We start from the raw sequence: 20103 nt of genomic DNA, 5'->3' as shown, positions 1-20103 counted from the left end.
GGAGCAGAGACAGAGCATGAGCAGGGGAGGGGCAGAGAGAGAGAGGGAGACACAGAATCTGAAACAGGCGCCAGGCTCTGAGCTGTCAGCACAGAGGCCGACGCGGGGCTCGAACTCATGGACAGTGAGATCATGACCCAAGCCGAAGTTGGACGCTCAACCGACTGAGCCACCCAGGAGCCCCAAACCACCCCAAATTTCTGAAGCCTCACATTTCACATTGAAAAATATTTACAAGCAGTATACAGAAACTTTTCAACTGCAAGTCTTGGTATTATCTACCCCATATTGAGGAAAGTAGGGACTATTCTAGCTGATGTAGGAAATACTCATATTCATGAAATGTGACCAATCACTCATTATTTTCTAATTAGACACAAAACTTATCATTTTAGAAAATTTGAAGACACAGAAAAATATAAAGAAGAAAATGAAAATCACCTATAATCCCATCTCCAGAAACACCCACTGTTACCATTTTGGTGTATTTCCTTTGAAACTATTATTATGAATATGTACATTTCTAACGACTAAAATCATATCACATATAAATTATTCTCCTTTTTCACCCAACTTTCTATCATGATTTTCCATATTGTTAAATATTATTTAAAATTACGAAATTTAAAGTCTACACAATAACCAATTAGTTATGTATACAGTGATATATTTTTCAAAAATGTTTAATGTTTATTTATTTATTTTGAGAGGCAGATAGAGAGAGAGACAATCTCTGTACTGACAGCATAGAGTCCGATGTGGGGCTCGATCACACAAATCATGAGATCATAATCTGAGCCAAAATCAAGAGTTGGACGCTTAACCTCCCAAACCACCCAGGCGCCCCTGCAGTAATCTATTTGTAACAGGTGATGTATCTATGGGTGTGTTTTCTATTTCCAGTGTTCATGATTAAAAGTACAGTTTTGCAACTGTTCTCTACATTTGTGAGTACAACGCCCTTCCGACCATCATTAGGCACAACGCTTCACTTTTAAGACATAATCATTTGACAGACATATAAAGAGTCTAAGAATTTTTTGGAAAATTGAAAATAACAACTTTTAAACACTCTTTGAAAAATCACATGGGTAAGGAAAAGTTTATTTCATACAAGTCACTACATTTGAAGACTCGTTACTTTTCAAAGCCATGCTTCTCGTCAGTCTCCACGTTGCTGATGCCACTTGCACAATCGTCTGTGTTTTGAGGACACTGCCTAAACTTTCGCTGTCTGGGTGTCTGCAGATCCTGTCTGGGAAATGGGAACTCCAGCAGGTTTCTGTCTTCCTATAATGAAGGAAAGTCACCTGGAATAGCTTAGTACTGAAAGGTGTGCTTCACAGATACAGCAGCTCAGCAGGCAGGATCTTCTGGATCGTCAGAATCAACTATGAGAGCTGCGTAAAGTGGTGAGATATTACGACCTCGTTCACCGAATTGCTATATACAAAGAGCTGAGAAATGCTTACCCGTACATTACATTGTCTTCGTAGTCAAAGTAAAGTGGAAAAATAAATGAAAGTTACCTAGATAATTCAAATTAATATACTTGATAAAGAGAGTAAAAAATACATGTTTTCAGCAAGCAGCCTCATTTGATTTCTCTGTCTTTGATTTTTAAGTGTGTCAATATATAATTGATTCTATTTCGAATTTATCATATGTAAAATATTCATCAAAATCTTTATATATTAACATTAGGACACATGAAATCCATTATAAGTTACTCTTTTTATTCCGTCCAGTAGCTAGTCATAGTCAAGCGTCTAAAAAAATAAGTATTTTAGAACCCATTAGAATAAAAACTATACTACTCAGTGTGTTAGGGTTCAAAATGTGTAGAAACACTTGAACGCAAACCCACCAATTCAATCTCCTATTTAGAAATTGGTGCCACACAGAGGCCAATCAAAACCAGCAGTGGGACTAAAGCAGGTTGTCTAGGACAGCAATTCAATCATTGTTTTTCTGTTTGCTTTGTTAAGGTTGTATCTGATAGTTTTCTCCATTGGAAATTTACTGATTTTCCTCTTTGTAATTAATAAGTATTTTGGGGGAGACACTCTGAGAAGACCTAATTTTTCATACTGGTCTCCATTTATTTTAGCATCCATGGATAATCCTTGGATGTAATAAATTGTTCCAGATTTGGCCAATTGGTTCCTGTGTCATTTTGACATACTATGTCATGTTTTGAGCCTTTCTTTCTCTTTCACACCATAAGATGGGCCAGGCTCATTTTTTTTCCTTGTCCTTTCCTGTCTGGAACCAACTATTTCTCCAGGGAGCCATGTTTCCTTTTCACTGGAGTAGATAATTGTTATTTGTTTCCTGAAGGTATCGGAGAAACAAATTTAGAACCTTGCCTCTGATTCCCAATCTATTTTCCCTAAACCATGGTAGAAGTTGGCACATGGCTTTTCAATTTCTCTTCAGTGACAGTATTAGAAAGAGTACTGGTGATTTGGCTGACTGTTAACAACATGGGGGGGAGGGGCAAATGTCTTATGCATCTCAATGCCTCAAGTATGCTTTAGAGTGAAGCCTTCACCACTCTCAAGAAACAACTATGCTTTATCTTGATTGGTTAACATCATAATTACCACCTACATTTATATTGTTTCATGTAAGAGCAAATACAAAACGTTTATCAGAAAACAAACAAACAAAACCTAAAACCTACCTACTGGCAGACAGATCTTTTTTTTCTTACATCTGAAAGCTCCGGTTCAGAATGGAAAAAGGATTTAAACCACCAGTCGGATTCTGCCACTTTTGGTAACTCTATCAAATAAAGGTCACATTATCTCCTTACCAAACACATTTGAAAGATTAAAAACAAAGGAGAATCATGAGGATGATGCTGATAAGAAATAAATCAAATACCTTGTTGGGATTTGTCATCAGGTATGACGTTAACAGAATCAGAGCCGCTTAAAGAGCTAACTGAAGAAATGCTGGCCTCTGTAGGAAACAATCAGTAAACAAAGAAAGAATTGGCAAACACAGATATATTGTTTATGCATAGACTCTGAAGTAGCAAAGCAGCATGTTTTGAAATAATTTACTCCTGGATCATGAGTTCATGAATTAAAATTGATTAAATTGTCAATGAGTCAAAAAGACTTCCAGAAAAAGGCGTATTACTTTTTTTTTTTTAAGTGTAAGATAGTTTCGTAAGGATATGCCATAACATGTGACTGTTTGTGCCGGAAAATTTTGACCATAGAGCTTGCGATACACCTAGCTGGCATAGCACCCAGGTTTTCCAAAGAGTCATCATTTGTCTCTTGTCTGCATAGACTTTTTCTCATTAGTTGCCTTCTGCTTTAGCTGCATTAACTGAGTCCTTCTGCTCTCTTAAGACATGGTCAAGCTATCCTTGTCTTTTTCCCTTGCGAATTTCCCAGGATTTCTTCGTGATTTTCTGGAGGGCAAGTTCTGGTTGATTTCCATGGGCCATGCCTACCACCAGACCAAGCCTGGAAGGGAGCTACCGGGAAGACCAATGGACTCATAGCATGCTCTTACATTTTCTATTAATAAGGTATATTCCTTTCTATGGTGGATAACTCTGTCTCTCAATCCCTCCACAGATATAGATGTAGCATTTAAAATATAAAAGTCAGCATTTGGGGTGCCTGGGTGGCTCAGTCGGTTGAGCGTCCGACTTCAGCTCAGGTCATGATTTCACAGTCTGTGAGTTCGAGCCCCATGTCGGGCTCTGTGGTGACGGCTCAGAGCCTGGAGCCTGCTTCAGATTCTGTGTCTCCTTCTCTCTCTACCGCCGCCCACCACCCCCCCCCCATGCTCTGTCTCTGTCTCTGTCAAAAATAAATAAACATTAAAAAAAATTTAAATATAAAAGTCATCAATATGTTAGTATAAAATTAAGAATAAATATTGGAAATATTCTACATTAGAAATATTACATATTTAAATATCCTACAAATATTACATATCTAAATATTCTGCAAAAGTTAGATTTTCAGAAATAAAGGAATTATTTTTAATTTTTTTAACGTTTACTTTTGAGAGAGAGACAGAGCGTGAGCAGGGGAGTGGCAGAGAGGAAGACAGAATCCAAAGCAGACTCCAGGCTTTGAGCTGTCAGCACAGAGCCTGACGCAGGGCTTGAACTAATGAACTGCAACATCATGACCTGAGCTGAAGAAGCCAGACACTTAACCTACTGAGCTACCCAGGTACCCCAAAGGAATTATTTTTAAAGACTAAACATTTTATTTACTTTATCGTACTTGTATTTTAAACCTATAAGTCTTTTAAAAGATCAGAATATAAAAATAACTTCTATGGATATAATAACATTAAATAAATGGGCATAGTTTAAACATTTTGAAAAATAATAAATCAATAGGCCTCTCCAACTTTCATCTACAATCATTGAAATAAGAATTTTCTATTTGTGGAGATATTTTTTTTTCTTTTTTTTTTTTAAATTTTTTTTTTCAACGTTTATTTATTTTTGGGACAGAGAGAGACAGAGCATGAACGGGGGAGGGGCAGAGAGAGAGGGAGACACAGAATCGGAAACAGGCTCCAGGCTCTGAGCCATCAGCCCAGAGCCCGACGCGGGGCTCGAACTCACGGACCGCGAGATCGTGACCTGGCTGAAGTCGGACGCTTAACCGACTGCGCCACCCAGGCGCCCCGGACATATTTTTAATAAATGATCATTTGTTCCTGAAATGATCATTTCATTCTATGGAATTTCTGAATTTTCTTTAATAAGCTACAATTTTCTATTCAGCTATGAATATTCACAGATGGGTAGATCAATAAAAATCAAACTGGCCAAATAGAAGCTGACCTATTATCCATAGCAGAATATGGAAATTTAAAAAAGCCTTCAAGCAGAGTCATGCTATCCCTTCTTTTCTCAGGAATAAACAGTATTTTATTTATGTAAAATTATCAGCTTTTAATGTATCCTATCAAGTGTACGATACATGAAATTAAAGCAATTATGAAATATGCACTTATTTTCACTTATTTTAAGAGTTAATGGTTGCATCAATGTGATATAATATAACAGAGTTAAAACAAAGAGATAAACCTTGACAATATTGATTCGAGAGAAGTCTGGAATGAGTTCTATTCCCATTTTCCTCACTGTCACAAACAGTCATCCAGTCTTGTTCCTTAAATTCTGACCAGGACATGACACATAGGTTAAAAACATCTCACAAACATCACCTTAAATCACATTCTCTAGGAGTATCCTCTAGGGATGATACTAACTTACTTCGATAATACTGATTTCTGGCCAGCAGGCAACCAATGGAAGGAACTGACGCCATTCTTCTCCCTGTAAACAAGCACCAGTGAGACGTTAGAACAGTGACAGGGGAAGAGAGGACATTAATCACATGGGACTTCTTTTCTTTTTTTCATATAATTTTTTTTTTTTGCAAAGCAACATAATTTACTGGGTAATAAATATCCGACAAGAAAAAGTTTACACAAAACCGTAATCAAATATACTACAATAAGCCAGAAAATGCAATGTGTATATTTGTTTGGAAAAGCAAGAAATACTAGATATCCAACTACAAACAATGCCCACAACTTATTCCATCTGAAACAAACCTAAAAGTTAGAGTAAAAGTGTTAACACAGCCACGAAATAGTCACTCACCTATTTTCTCCAATTTGTTCTTTTGAAATAAACGTGTTTTCAGGTTTCCGGAGAAAACACACACGGAAAGAATAGTAGTGATCCAGGAGGGACTGAGTGCCTCAGGCCAAGAGCACTCTGCAGGGAAGGTGGGTGTGCTCTGGGACCCCCTGGAACACCTTATATTTGGAAGGCTGAAACCTGAGCTGTGGCACAACAGAGGGAGGTGAAGCTCTCTGCCTGTCTGCCCTTGACCACGTCAGTGTGCCAACTGGGGCTGCAGGCAGCAGGGACTGACTCTGTAAGGTCATAGCTCATGACTGCTGGTCTCTGCGAGGCAAGAGGTGATGGCCGTGCATCCTCTCAGCCTTCCATTTGATCTCACACTTCTGGGGGCAGCACTATGCTGGGCTTTTCAGGGAGAGGGTGGCTGTGGGGGTTATGGGGGCCACCCCAACCAGGCTGCAGGCCAGCTGATGGAACTGTACATGCCCACAGACACAACGATGCAAAGCAGAGCCACAAGAAGAGCTCCCCGAGTCATTGAAGTCCTATGGGACAGGACGTGCGCTGCTGAAATTTATGGGCGGTCCATTAGAAGCTCAGTGAGAATAAGACAGAAATCATGGGTAATGAGGGGAAACCAGTGACTCCATGACATGGTAGCAATATTATTCACTCATTCAAAATCTGTATTTATATTCTAATTTTACTAACATCCGTTATGGGAACTGTTTTGCCATTTCACAGACTCCGTTTGTCGTGAATCAAATCGTGGCTCCCCTTTTCACTGGGGCGGGGGATTCTCAACCACTGTTTCAATTTATTGAGTAGCTGTTTGTTTCACCAGCTCAAACCACACAAAATTATTTGTGCCAGCTAGGTTCAAATACATTCAAAACATTGATTTTAGTATGCCACATTGGTTCTTTTTAAATGTCTGGTCCACCTGGTTATGGCTCCTTTATGTTGCTAACATTACTTACTTAACGCCTTTTCTCTTTCTGTCTTGGTTAGTTTTGCTAGGAGTTTCCCTATTAATTGGATCTGCCAAAGAACTGTTTGTTCTTTTCTTTGTTTCTTGATTTTATGTTTCATTATTTTCTTTCCTGCTTTTATTCTTCCTTTTACTTTAGTATTATTCTCGTTGTCATTTATTTCAAAATATTTTGTCAACTGCCATTATGACATTTCTCGAATCTTTAATTTCAAGATGCTTTTCTTTTTCCAAATCCATAAAAATTTCAAAATCTTTTAGTTTATTTCCAGACCCACTGTATTGTCAACAGAGAATGTTTCATTTTTATTCATTCTTTAAAGTCGTTTTTGTAGATGGCTTTCTGTGTATTTAAGAATAGTAGATACTCTTCATCCATCTTCATCCACCGCATGCAATCTTGATTTCGTAAGTGTCTGTTAGGGCGTGTTACTTCACTTTGTTAAATTACATACCTACCAATGTGTTCCTGCTTGATCTACCAGTTTCTAGTATGATTGCATCATTGAATTCTATCATTTTCAGTTTCTTAGGTTTTGAAGCTATGTGAATAGATGTATACAAAATCACGATAGTATCTTCTCGGTAGACCTTGGCTTTTCTCTTCCTTCATCGGCACTAATGTTTTAGAAAACTTTCGTCATTTCCCCCTCTCCCCCGCCTTGATTTTTTCTTTTTCCCCCAGACTCCAACTGGTCTAGGATTAATTTTGCAGCACCAGCTGTTTTGAAAGTAACGGAAGGGTGTATTTCTTTGCATCCCTTCATTTTCAACTTGCTGGTTTGCTTCATCGTGTAAAGCACCCTTTGGCCGTATTATTTTTTCCTAATTTTATACGCATCCTCTGTGTCACAATTATACTTGTTGTCTTTCTTAGCCTTCGGTTTCTTGATGAGTTTTGAATGTGTGTTTTCAGGTTCACTGTGAGTGGGAGTTAACTTGTATTGTTCTCTCCCTCTGCATCATACCCCCTGACTACACCACTGCCCCTGTCCTGGTTAGCGGTACCGAGGTTTTACCTACCTGACTCGAGTTTTTGTATTTTTCTGTTATAAAACTACTCACATTTATAGAGGTATTTGTTTCTGTCACACATTAGTATGTGAGTTCCTCAAAGGCAGAGAATACTCTATTCATTTTTGCTTTAGCAATAGCCAGCACAAAACCTGATACATGTAGTAGTTCTTGTTCTAGAAATCTGACAAAGCCAACATATTCCTCCTGTGCGTGGTCATGAGGATTACACCTTTTGCTACAAATTTAAATGTCATAACAGAGCTCAGATTTCCATGCTATAACTGTGGCATAATAGTAATTTTTACCCAATTGTTTTCTGACTTACTTTTTTTGAATATCTATGCATTAAGTTAGTTTAACCATAGTTTCATTCGGATTTTGTCCTAGATTTAAGTTATGCTGGGGTGCCTGGGTGGCTCAGTCAGTCAAGCATCCTTCTTCGGCTCAGGTCATGATCTCACAGTTCATGGGTTCGAGCCCCGCGTCGGGCTCTGTGCTGACAGCTCGAGCCTGGAGCCTGCTTCGGATTCTGGGTCTCCCTCTCTCTCTGCCCCTCCCCCGCTCATGTCTGTCTCTCTCTGTCTCTCTCAACAATAACATTAATTTCTTTTTTAAGTTATGTTAACATTTTTCTTTGATTCTACTGAGAGAATGCCTGCCCAAGTGTGAGGACACACTACAGGCCAGCATGGAAGCTGGAACTGTCATTCGCAAATTTCTGTTCAGGAAGTCGAAAGACGCTGGCAAATGACTCTTCGTAAAGGGAAGAGAAAATAGATATAAGAACAAAAAAATAAGAAGTACTAATTAAAGTCAACCGCAACCTTTGTGAAAGCTGATCTATTTATCACATGTAAGATCTTATTACTCTTTCTAATTGTCTTGACATTGAATGAAGCAGTAAGTGAGTATCAGATTGTTGTTTTGGAGAGCATGGGAATTTACGGTAAGAAACATGGTCATGCTTGTAGGTAATTTATCATGACCCTGTGCCATCACAGACAATTGACCAAGTATGCAGTATGAGATCAATGTGTGGCCATTCTGGAAGACTTACATTGCCTATATCTAATTCCAGTCTGCAGTTACACAATATCTGAGTGTGCACAAAGATGTCAGGGATTTTAAATATGTAGTAACATCCGGAAAAATAAACATGCCATATTAAGCGTCGATTACTCTATGCTTAATAACTTGTACCTGCAAACAAACATGTGTATGAGGTGTTTAAAAAAAAAAAGGCATGACAGTGTGCACTAAAATACCGTTTCATTTCATAAATTTGGTGGAGAGAATGACCAATAATTAGTTACTGAATATCTCTGGGCCTTCCTCATATAAAATGGAAATAAGAATATGTTAGTTTACTTGAAATCCAACGCAGTTCCAAACTATATAATTCAATTGTTTGTTTAAATTTCATGTCTGCCTGAATTACGTACAGTCTATGAGGCAATTATCATGGTTGTACAAAATAGAAACCAATTCCACGTACAAGCAGAGAAATGAGTTATTAGGAGAAGAGTCGTCAGTTCCTAAAATCAGTAGGAGACGTGGAGAGGTGTGGTCTGAAAAGCCAGGTCATCCAGTGCAATCCTGGGAGCTGGGCAGTGAAGGACCTGAGTGGGGGTACAGCAGGAGGCGTCCTCAAACTGAGTTTCTATGGTGCGAGGACCTAGAATTGCCACAGCCACACATCCCAACAGCGGCTGGCCTTCCCCGACAATCCCTCCAAACAACAGGCACCCCAAATGCAGTGTGCCTTCTAACAAGCGGTGTGTTTAGCTCTGCACGGAGAGTGTTGGTGACTACTGCCTAAGAAGGGGAACCGTAAGAACAAAGTACTGTGCCACGTTCACCAGAGAATCCTACCCCCATGTGCCCCTTAGGGGGATAATGAGGGTCTGTGGCTAGGAGTGCCTTTTCTCACTGGCCCTTTGCTCATAAACTTTCCCAACAAATCCTATTTCTCAACACATACCATGAAACGTTTGCACACACTGTCCTGGGAGGTATTTATTACCAGAAAGCGGCCCAGAAGGAATCGGGCTTAGAAGGTGGCAGGAACTAAATACTCTTCCCTTAGCTACGACCAAGTCTCCAACCCAAAGCGCCCAGTAGAACTGATCTTGTCTAAGTCTAGGTCATGTGCTGACATCCAGCTACATAGAGACACAACATATCCTTGCCGCAAAAACTGCTAACTGCACTTTAGGAACTATTCTCTCCTTTCTTTTCAGTATTTATTGGGCATGGTCCACCTAACTGAAGACTACATTTCTCAGCCTCCCTTGCAGCTAGGAATTAGTGTGGGCCAGTGAAATGTGAAAAGGGAGTGGTCTGTCCTCAAGGTCACCTCCTTAAAGACCAATCCACTTGCCCTGGACTTCTAGCCCAGAGGTAAGAGATCACAACTCACGGGGTGGCACAACTGTTCTTACATCAGAATGAAATGAAATTCTTACGCGGTGCATCTTGTTACTGGTATTCAATTCACACTGCACACCGACCCTTCAAATCCCTCTGACTTCTGTAGTGAGTAGTACAGAGTGCTGGATCCCCCACACGGGAGGGGTCCCCAGATGCCAGAATGCCAGGAGCAAAGACTGAGCTTACCAGCATGCTCCACTGTCCCTATTCCTAACATGCACCTTGCTTTATGGAGCAGTTTGCATCTCACTCACCACGGGCTCTTATTTATACTGTGTACCTGACTTACAAGTCTTCCTTTTCTGCTCTCTTCCCTGACCCCTTGAAGCAAAGGAGAATTAATTTCAGTGACTTCCTCGTGTCTTGTTACGACTGGGTGGGCTAATGAGTCACTTGCCAGTTATGCAAATAGTCAAACATCTTTATGTGTGTGTGTGTGTGTGTGTGTGTGTGTGTGTGTGTGTGTGTATCAATCCAGGTCTTGATACTTCTTTGCTTTGGTCCACATTCTCCCTGATCAGTCTCCAAACATTAGTCACAATGTGAAAACGTGGATTGATCACTTCTTAATAAGCCCTGGTCTTGATTCTTGAGGTTCCCCCCACCGTCCGCAAAGCCACTGGGCAGGTGAGTATTCTCTATCTGTGGTTGCCAAATCCGTGAGAGCAGTAATTAGATCCTTTCTGAGCACTATCTCACAGAGAGGAGAAGATGGCTTGCATTCTTGGTGCAAAGACCATTTCTCAGTAGGCTCTATCTTTAGGATTCTCTTAGTCGCCAGTTTTCAAAAGTCGCTGTCAGTGTCGTCTTCTGATAGTAAGGCATCTAAATAAGCAAAATAACTGGCAGAACTCCCCAAGGCTCAGCACCCTGCATTCTCCAGGACTGGCAGGATGGAGTCTGGAGAGCTTGGGAGGAGACTCTCAACAGTTGCTTCATCAAATGCTTTCTTCTTCCTAAATGTTGAGATGTAGGTAAGCAAATCCACTGAAAGTAATAAATATGCTAGCGCCTAAAGGACTTGTCTTCCATTTTCTCTTGGTTTTATGCTTTGAGGCAGAGACAGATATTCATAATTATCTAAGTCAGTGTTTCTGGCTTGTGACTCCTATGCCTGCTGAGTTAGGTACTTTCTGTCCATAATGACCAATGTAACGAGTACTTGCAGCCATAGGAAACTGTTTGGAGACATGAACACACTTTCTCTTTTGTGTCTTCCGTAGCATCTGTAAGGACAACAACAACAACAACAACATCATGGGATTTATTTTTTTTTTTAATTTTAGATTGTAGATTAGATTTTATTTAAATTTTAAATATTAGATCAAACTCCTAAACATCATTTGTCTTTGCCATAGTCTAATCGCTCTCATTTCCCACAAATCCCAAATCTAAGTACAAGGAGGCCGTGTATTTTGATATGCAAAGTATCAAATACTGATATTTTGATGTTTTGATAGGATCTTTGATACCAAGATCCTAATCTGAATGCATGGAGTATCTGATGATCTGACTGTAGGTGTCTTAGGCTCTGTTCTTAGGAAAACATGTGCATCCACATACAGTTTTACTAGAGACGCCTTTCCCCCCCAAACCCCAAAAGAATGAAAAGGGAGTGGTGAGAAAAGGTGCCCTGTGAACTTGCCTTGACAATTTCATGAAGAAAATAGGATGGCACTTCTACGTTGTTCTTAACTGAAGCGAGGCTCCAGGCCTTTGCTCTTGTACATTGATGAGTCTCTGAATGTGGGCTGCCCCAGGGCGACACGTGCCAAGGGAAGGGTGAGTGTGTGCTCAGTTGACAGAGACCCCTGGAGGACAGCTGCAACTCACCAGCAGCGAGAAGTCATGGTGGCTGGTGATAAGCACCTTTGTCCTGAAGGGAATCTGGGCAGCGCGGCCAGGTCCCCAGATGCCACCCTTTGCATTGCTTGAGTCAAGTGCTTTCAAGAGTTTGGGGACACCTCTTTGGAGTCTCCAGCAGGTTTCTTTTCCTGGGAAAATTGAGGAGAGGAAGGTCAGTGGAATGCAGTGTAATCCCTGCCAAGGCAGCTGGACTTCAGTCACATCAGATAGCTATGCTCCCACCCTTTACTGTCCATCTTGCATTTCTCTGACTCTTGGCTAGCACCTCTGCTAGTCCAAATGACCTAACCTGGAAGGCTTCACAAATCTTCATCTCTGAGTTTCAAAAGCCACTGCTCATTTTGCCCTTCTTAAGCTGAGGATGTTTGTGTGGGGAAGGCACGTTCCCCAGAAAGACCTATTTTTACGACTGGCTCCTGGACCTGAGCTCATGAAATGTTCCATTTCATAAGAGTGGTTTTGCATTTCCTTGGCCTGGAGCCAAGCTGTGCCAGTTGTCTGGAGGCTTAGTCCTAACAATGTGATTTATGGTGGTCTGGGGTTTCAGTAGCTGAGGTAAATCATGCAGGGGCCATATGCCCACATGACTGATTCTCATTAAAAACCCTGGATTCCAAGGCTGAGATGAGCTTCCCTGACCAGTAACACTCCACACATGTTGTCACATCTTTACTTGGGGAATTTAGTATGTTCCAAGTGACGCTGTGGGAAGAGACTCCTGGAAGCTTATGCCTGGTTTCTCCAAACTTATACCAACCAGGGGAATTTTGGAAGTCCATCACCATCTATAGGATCCAGCTGGTTTCTAAAGGGGCCAGGCAAGTAGATTAAATACATATATGATGGCGACCACCACTCATGCATTCTTCGTATCCTTAGAAGTAGAATTAGTATCAGCCACTCCTCCCAAGGAACAATTTTAAAAGTTCAGTATCTTAGCCATTGTGTGGGGGGGCCAGTTTTGGAGGCTTTTACCTGGACTTTCCCACCAGTAACTCCTATACCAGGGGAAATGACCACTATAGTCATTCTGCCAACCAAGGAAAGACATTAGGCCCAGTGGACAAAGCAAGTGTGGCCTGGACCTGGGTCAGGGCTCTGCTAATGATCTAGGCTCTATACCATCCACTCTAACAAGGATGTCATGATGATGTTTCTTATTCCTGAGAATCAACTTCAACATAGTACTTTTGTTCAGAAGTCCTCAACATGTCTATATATTCCCATCCCATGGTGTGTGAATGGCCCTTACGTCCCTTTGGGGAAGACCTAGGGGGCTTATTTCCAGATACACACTCCATGTTACAGGATCTTAATTCATGGAAACGCAGCCCTCCTTAGATCAATGAGTTCCAGATATGAGAATGGTCTAGGATCCAGAAACTAGAGTGCTGTTAGAATCTTTGGATTTATCTTAATTATACACATTAAGCAATCTTCCTGAGATTAATCACCTATATTGGCCTTAGGAACACCGTGTTACACAAGCCATCTCACTGTAGGTTAGTCTCCCTTTATGGCTACTCTGACCTTACAACCTATTCTGATATTTGCACTCACCGAGCCTCTCATGGTTAAGTACCATAACCTGGCATCTTTGGGGGAATCTGGCTATTCCCATTGCAATTAGTGAGTCACATCTATAACATCACCTTTTATTCTGAGTCTTGAACTATAAAATCCTCACTGTGCTTCTCAGTGAATCTGGTGCTTCTCTCGCCAATGTTCTCCTCATTTTGTGAAAACAGAGTATCTCCTGGAAAATGTAATCATTTTGGGTCTTCTGACCTTAAGTAGGATATCTACTCTAGCATGACCATTTCTATCTCAGCCATCTTCCACAGTGATTCTGGAATTCCTATTTACTTTGTTGTTATAGCAGCCCTAGCAAACAAATACACAGGACAACTGTTAAGATGTATACCAATGGTGAACTGGGACAGAACACCAGTGGACAGGGATGCATTAGTATCCATTGTTCCTTCCAAGAATCAGCCTGGCAACATATTGACATTGTAAGATGGTCTTTCCAGGGTGTTAGATCCTATATTGTGAGAAAAGTGACCCTTATCAATAAACTCTCCCATTAGCCACCTTGACCCAGCACCATAATGCCAGGTGCCATTTGTATTCACCGAGGTACATGTTGGAAAATCCTGCAGCTCCTTTAGAATATACCTCCTTTGCACTTAACATTACCTTCAAGCAAAAAAGGAACTGTGATTTTAATAAGGAAGAGCTGGCTGTTTCTGCAGACACAGAGGTTTTGGGACAATCTTGGCAGTTGACTGTTTTCTGTGCATTGGCTCAGATGTCCTTATCACAAATCTCAGTGTCTGTTTTGTTTGTTTGTTTTTTGTTTTGGTTTTTGTTTTGGTTTTTGGTTTTTTTTTTTTTTTGCAACTGGGACTGTTTTGTTTGTTTGTTTGTTTGTTTGTTGCTTTTGTTTTTTGTTGTTTCTTGGTTTTTGCTTTTTTGGTTTTTTTGCAACTGGGATCCTGGCCTTGAAGAAGCCAACTTACCAAGGTCAAGAATTCAATCTTCTTTCAGTTCTCACCCCCTTGGAATTAAGTCTTAGAGACTTACCCTCAGTTTTTTTCTGCCTTCTAGTTGCAGGAGAGAACAGTCCTTTTATATGCTGCCAGGTAGCCATCTGACTTCTTATCGTTCACCTTACATCAGTTAATAATCTTTGCCCTCCTTTTGCAGATTTCCTCCAATGCGTCAGTGATATTCAGCTACAGACAGCTCAGCCCATGCATGGCCTTATTAATCGCTACTTCCTCTGACCCTCTCAGACACCTGAGATGCTGCAAATGCTAACGAATCCCCTTCCACTGGCATCCTGTCCCAGTTCACCATTGGTAAGCATTTTAGCAGTTGTCCTGGGTATTTGTTTGCTAGGGCTACTGTAACAAAGTGTTAGGAACTGGGTGGATTAAACAACAAAAAATGTATTTTCTCACAACTGTGGAGCTCCAAGTCTAAGACCAAGGTGTCGCCCACTTGGTTTCTTCTAAGGTCTCTCTTCTTGACCTGTAGATGGCTGTCTTCTCTCTACATCTTCACACGGGCTTCTGTATGTATCTGGGTTCCAATCATCTCTCTACCATGTTAGATTAGGGTCCCACACTAATGACCACATTTGAACTCAGTTCTTTAAAAGCCCTATCTCCAGAGTAGAATCATATTCTGAGGTCCTAGGGATTAGAACTTCAATTTCGGGGTAGGGGGATACCTGGGTGGCTCAGTTAGTTGAGTGTCTGACTCCTGATTTCAGCTCAAGTCATGATCTCATGGCTCCTGAGATTGAGCCCACATCAGGCTCCGCACTGACCGCAAGAAGCTTGCTTGGGATTCTCTCTCTCCCTCTCTGTCTCTGACCCTCCCCCGCTCAAACCCTCTCTCCCAAAATAAATACATAAACATCTAAAAAAGCCTTCAATTTCAGGGGAACACAGCTCAGCCCATAACAAACTGCTCAGAGCATGCTAGGTATCATTGGCACTCCACCCATCACCAATGACAGGGGCCACATTGTCAGCCAGCTGAAGGGTGATCCAACTCCAAACTCTCAGCTCTGCTATCATACTGTCTTTGGCTGGGTTCCCTGGGAAGCAGACTCTGAGATGCACTTGGCAAGGTTTATGGGGCATGCCAGAGGGAAGCCTTGAACATCATCTGTTCAAACCATCTATCTCTTCATCAATTACATTACAGTAACGCTCAGACACCTCACTAAATAGAAGCGAGATTTCAAATACAAATTGTATGCTAAGGTTCAAAATTTTAATCTTGGACATGAATTATCCATTTCATTGAATATCCTGAATTATATCAATTTTGATTCATCTTTACCCATAAATATGAGCATTATCATTGCTGGAAGGTGACACACATAGTTTCTGACATAAAATTTCACACACTGAAGTCATCTTTTCACTGATCACTTGACTAAACTTACACAAAACAATTTCTTATTCAGAATTGAACCCAGACAAAATGAGTTTTAGAAATAGAGACACAAAATGCATTTTTAATAGACTCTTGTAATTATCAAAGAGCCCAAATCAACCCATATTGCTACAAGCATTCGATTGTACATTATTTATCTGAAATAAAAATTTTAAATGAGATCTACATATAAAAATAAAGAGTAGTTTTAACAGTGGTGTTAGTTTATTATACTTTTCATTCTTTATCTTTATGCCTAATTGAGGATATAATTTTCAAGTAGGGTGTTATTTCACTATCATCCTTGTGTTTTTGGTTTTTTTTTTCTCTTATGGAAATAAAGACTGCTGAACTTTCAGATTGAATGTTAGCGTTTATAGATAATCCAAAGCTCAAGATGGAGTTTGAACTTCAGCCCAGGGAAAGCCATGTATCTTGATGAGTTTCATCACAAGAAAGGAAGGGGAAAAAATTACCTTTGGCAGAATCTTCACAAGTTATTGCCAGAAACCATAGAAAGTTCACTTGTATTGCAAATCCATTATGATATTATAAAATCATTTTTTTTATAATCAGGATCAGTAGTTCAAGGTAATTATATAGTTAACTATAGAAAGATAGAAGCAATTAATGTTACATTAATCCTAGACCACTTTTCTAAAGTATTATTATGCTTATATGTATTTAAACACATATACTCAATTACAAAAACATGCAAGGAGATAGGGAATTTTAGTTGCTTCTATAGTAAATGTTTGTAAAACAACAATTTTAGTTACAATCCAAGGAAAATATTGGTAAAACATTTGCTAAGAACAGAGTTATCTCAATATATGGCAAACCTTCTATCTATGCATATATAATACTGAACTCAAAGATAAAATTGAATATTCTTTCATGATTCCACACCCATTTCAAATTATTGGTGAACATGTACAAATATTTTGGGGGTTTATTATTTCTTGGCTAAGCCATATTTTCCTGTGTATCCCCTAATATGGGGATCCATACAACCCCTATGTATTCCCTAATGTATCCCCATCTTCTGCTATGACCACCTTACCCTTATCCCCACTTTATTTAGAGTCATGAATATTTGGCATTTTCCTCTATTTTATCCTACCCTCCTGTTGCAACCCTGAACACACGGCAGATTCTGGACCTAGGAGCTGGGAGCGAGATAATAACACTGGAAGGCAAGTATAAGAGTAAAAGAGTGCGACAGAAAATATAGCCATCTCTCCTGCGGTGTTTTCATTCACATTAAAGCAGGGAGAGAGGACATTCCTATTTCCGTGGAACGTGTCCATTTCTGTTGAAGCCCTAATAACAGTTGTTCAATCCCCACCATTCCTCTGACTGCGCAACATAACACGTCTCAGGCACAGTGGAGAAGGAGAAGAAGCATCCCTGGCGTTATGTTGTTTACGGTCCAATTGGTGGAGATTATTTCACACAGAGACCCTCAGAAAGAAGACCCACGGGAAGGAAACTGCAAGTAGTGAAAGTAGCTTTCAGGGTGCTGAGGAGGGGGCAGGAGGGAGTCTCAGGGTGGACTGGTGCCTTTTCTTGTGGTGAAACGAGAAACCTTTGTAACTGAAGGATTTTTCAGATGTCCCATCGCAAGCAATGTGCTAACCATAAAATATGGGGCTAAGGTAAATAAAGGGCTTCAGTCTTTGTCATATTAGTATTCAGACTGCATTTAAGTTGTAATTAAAACACATTTTTCTCTGAATGCACATTTAATATGCTCAGTCAGATTGATTAAATACCCCCAGCAAGCTGATCTTTCACTCTTTGGTTTCCAAGATGGCATATGCATTGATTCAGTATCTCGCTTGCGATGCGTTCACTGCCTTCATCTCTCATATATTCCAAATGAGGACCTTCAAGCAACAGAAGAATGTCTAAACACAGAATTTAAGTAACACATCATAGGATCGCAAATTGCAATAAATGATGTATCATATACCCCTTCATTATAAATTGTTAATCCTTTTAGTAAGACAATTTACATTTCACAGAATTGGGGAAAAAATGCAATTCACATTTCAGGATTGATAGGTAGAAATCAGTTTCCAGGTAGAACTTTGAGTTCGTCATATAAGGCAAGACAAATGTCCTTGAATTTAATCCCCACGATATACAATTTTCATTTATATCTATTGGTAAAGAAGGTTAATGAAATTCAGAAGCCAGTCCATTTGGTCTGGGTTTTGTCTAAATGTGCTGGGGTAAGCAAGATAGCAAATCAGTCCCCCCACGCCTTCATTTCTTCTTGTGAAAATAGAGCTATTACAATTTAAATATCTTCCAAGGTGTTATATATAGGAATCTTTAAATTATTGTATGCATTTGGAAAGCGTGACACATTATACCACTTGTTACCAATTTAACCCAATTAGTGTTCTCCTTTTACTTTTAAATTAATCTCTAATTGTACATTAGACATCTGTGAAAGATCATGAACTATTTGCAGCCTCTTTTAGTAAATCCCCAGGGGGATATATCTCCTGGAGTTGGGTTACCAGAGTATATAACCACATTACAGGACGTGAATGGCTCCCTTCAGCGAACTTCATTAAAACTAACTTCCCTTCGTCGTTAAAATACAGTTTGCCTTTGCAGCAGCTTTTCTTGGTGAATGTAGCCCTTTTGTGAAGCATCCTACACTGAAATTTGAAATTTTATTTAGAATCGCTAACAAAATTAGCATATCTTTTCTGCAGTGCTTATGCTATCAAAACATATAATGAGTGCAAATTCCGTGATATTATTTTTATAAAAAATAGTCTGTAATGGGTTTAGAATAAATATAACGGCATCCACTCTTTCATATCTGGTGGGAATACCCTGAAAGAGTTTGTTTTAACTTTTAATTAATTAAATTTTCCATACAGGGGAGGAAGTGTTTATGATTTTTCAATGAATATTTATGAAAGCTCATTGTCCAAAATTCACAAGTCTTCATTCAGACTCAGAAAGGAGTTTATGAATATTTCATCAAAAACCAAGATCATAAAATGAACCACTTTGTAATTCTTTCAAGAGCCACAATAAACAATGTCCATGAATTAAAACCATGCATATGTTAGTAAGCAGGAGTATTTTTTTTTTCCTTCTGAACATATATTACAAATGCCTACTTAGGATCAACAGTGCCTTAGATCCCACTCTCATTTTAGGAGCAGTATTAATGGCTCCACAACTCACACATATTATCAAAATCCTTCAAAAAAGTTGAGGGAAAAAGGCATAATTCCCAGACTGAGTTTACAGATAATAATTACCAAATCCTGAAACAGTAGTGGGAAACTAATTTTACAATCTAGAAATCAGGGATCCGTGCGTCGTCAAATGACAGACTAAGATTAGAACGCATTTTCCAACATGTAGTTCAAGGTAATAGTTATTTATAGTGTAGTTGCTATGCCTCAGGCACTTGCTGCTATTTTTATCTCCAAGAGTCCTGCGGACTTCAGGAATACTGACATTTAATGGACTGTCATATCCCTATCTACAATAGAATGGGAAGGTAGGGATTGAAATCCTAATTGAATTTTCATTAAATTTTTTTAATGTTTATTTATTTTTGAGAGAGAGAGAGAGAGACAGAGCATGAGCAGGGGAGGGGCAGAGAGAGAGAGAGGTAGACACAGAATCTGAAGCAGGCTCCAGGCTCTGAGCTGTCAGCACAGAATCTGACACGGGGCTTGAACCCAAGAACTACGAGATCATGACCTGAACTGAAGCCAGACGCTTAACTTACTGAGCCAGTCAGGCATCCCCTAAATGCATTTTCAAATAGACATCTGCTATTTACCATTCATGAGTATTAGTCATTTTTTTATTTGCTTTTGTTGTCCAATATTATGGATATTGTTCTACGGACATGCTGAAAGCCAGTATTCTATCTGTAAATTCTCAGTGTGCCTTGAAATTTGTGTTTCTTCCCACATAGATGGTATTCATTCATCCAAAGGTATTTTTTGAGTGTATTCTATATACCAGGACCTAATGTGCAGATACATAAAGTTAATAACACAAAGTCCTTGGTCTCATAGACACTAATGAGCAGACACATTAATGATATAATTTCCAGGAGGGAATATGCTACAAATAAAATTAACTAAGCAGAAAGACTGTTGGGGGGAAACAAATTTAGGTATGGGCATGAGAAACAAGCTCTCTGAGA

The 20103-nt window shown here is 39.7% G+C and overlaps 2 protein-coding genes across 2 annotated transcripts; both read right to left on the bottom strand.

Annotated features, from left to right (window-relative positions):
• Positions 1-1088: 1088 nt before the first annotated feature.
• On the bottom strand, positions 1089-7253 carry PPDPFL (pancreatic progenitor cell differentiation and proliferation factor like). Its single transcript, XM_043601043.1, has 5 exons — positions 5663-7253; positions 5270-5332; positions 2890-2967; positions 2687-2787; positions 1089-1400 (listed from the first exon to the last, which is right to left on the bottom strand). The coding sequence occupies exons 2-4, from the start codon at positions 5322-5324 to the stop codon at positions 2687-2689; spliced, it is 234 nt and encodes a 77-aa protein (XP_043456978.1). The 5' UTR covers positions 5325-5332; positions 5663-7253; the 3' UTR covers positions 1089-1400.
• Positions 2977-3580, bottom strand: LOC122495399 (small EDRK-rich factor 1-like). The gene is given in 2 exon segments (XM_043601044.1): positions 2977-3388; positions 3390-3580. Coding segments are annotated over 2 exon segments (183 nt in total). The 5' UTR covers positions 3467-3580; the 3' UTR covers positions 2977-3282.
• Positions 7254-20103: the final 12850 nt, after the last annotated feature.

Source organism: Prionailurus bengalensis, chromosome F2 (genome assembly GCF_016509475.1).
Source record: "Prionailurus bengalensis isolate Pbe53 chromosome F2, Fcat_Pben_1.1_paternal_pri, whole genome shotgun sequence".
NCBI lineage: Eukaryota > Metazoa > Chordata > Mammalia > Carnivora > Felidae > Prionailurus > Prionailurus bengalensis.
This window is presented reverse-complemented; position numbering and strand designations above follow the sequence as displayed.

What these genes read in the sequence shown, in the direction of transcription:
- PPDPFL (XM_043601043.1), bottom strand. Translation starts at nt 5,324, where the DNA reads ATGGCGTCAGTTCCTTCCATTGGTTGCCTGCTGGCCAGAAATCAGTAT. An exon ending in CAGAAATCAGTATTATCGAA is followed by an intron (nt 2,968 to 5,269) that starts GTAAGTTAGTAT and finishes TGTTTCCTACAG; the next exon opens with AGGCCAGCATTTCTTCAGTT. An exon ending in TGATGACAAATCCCAACAAG is followed by an intron (nt 2,788 to 2,889) that starts GTATTTGATTTA and finishes TTTATTTGATAG; the next exon opens with AGTTACCAAAAGTGGCAGAA.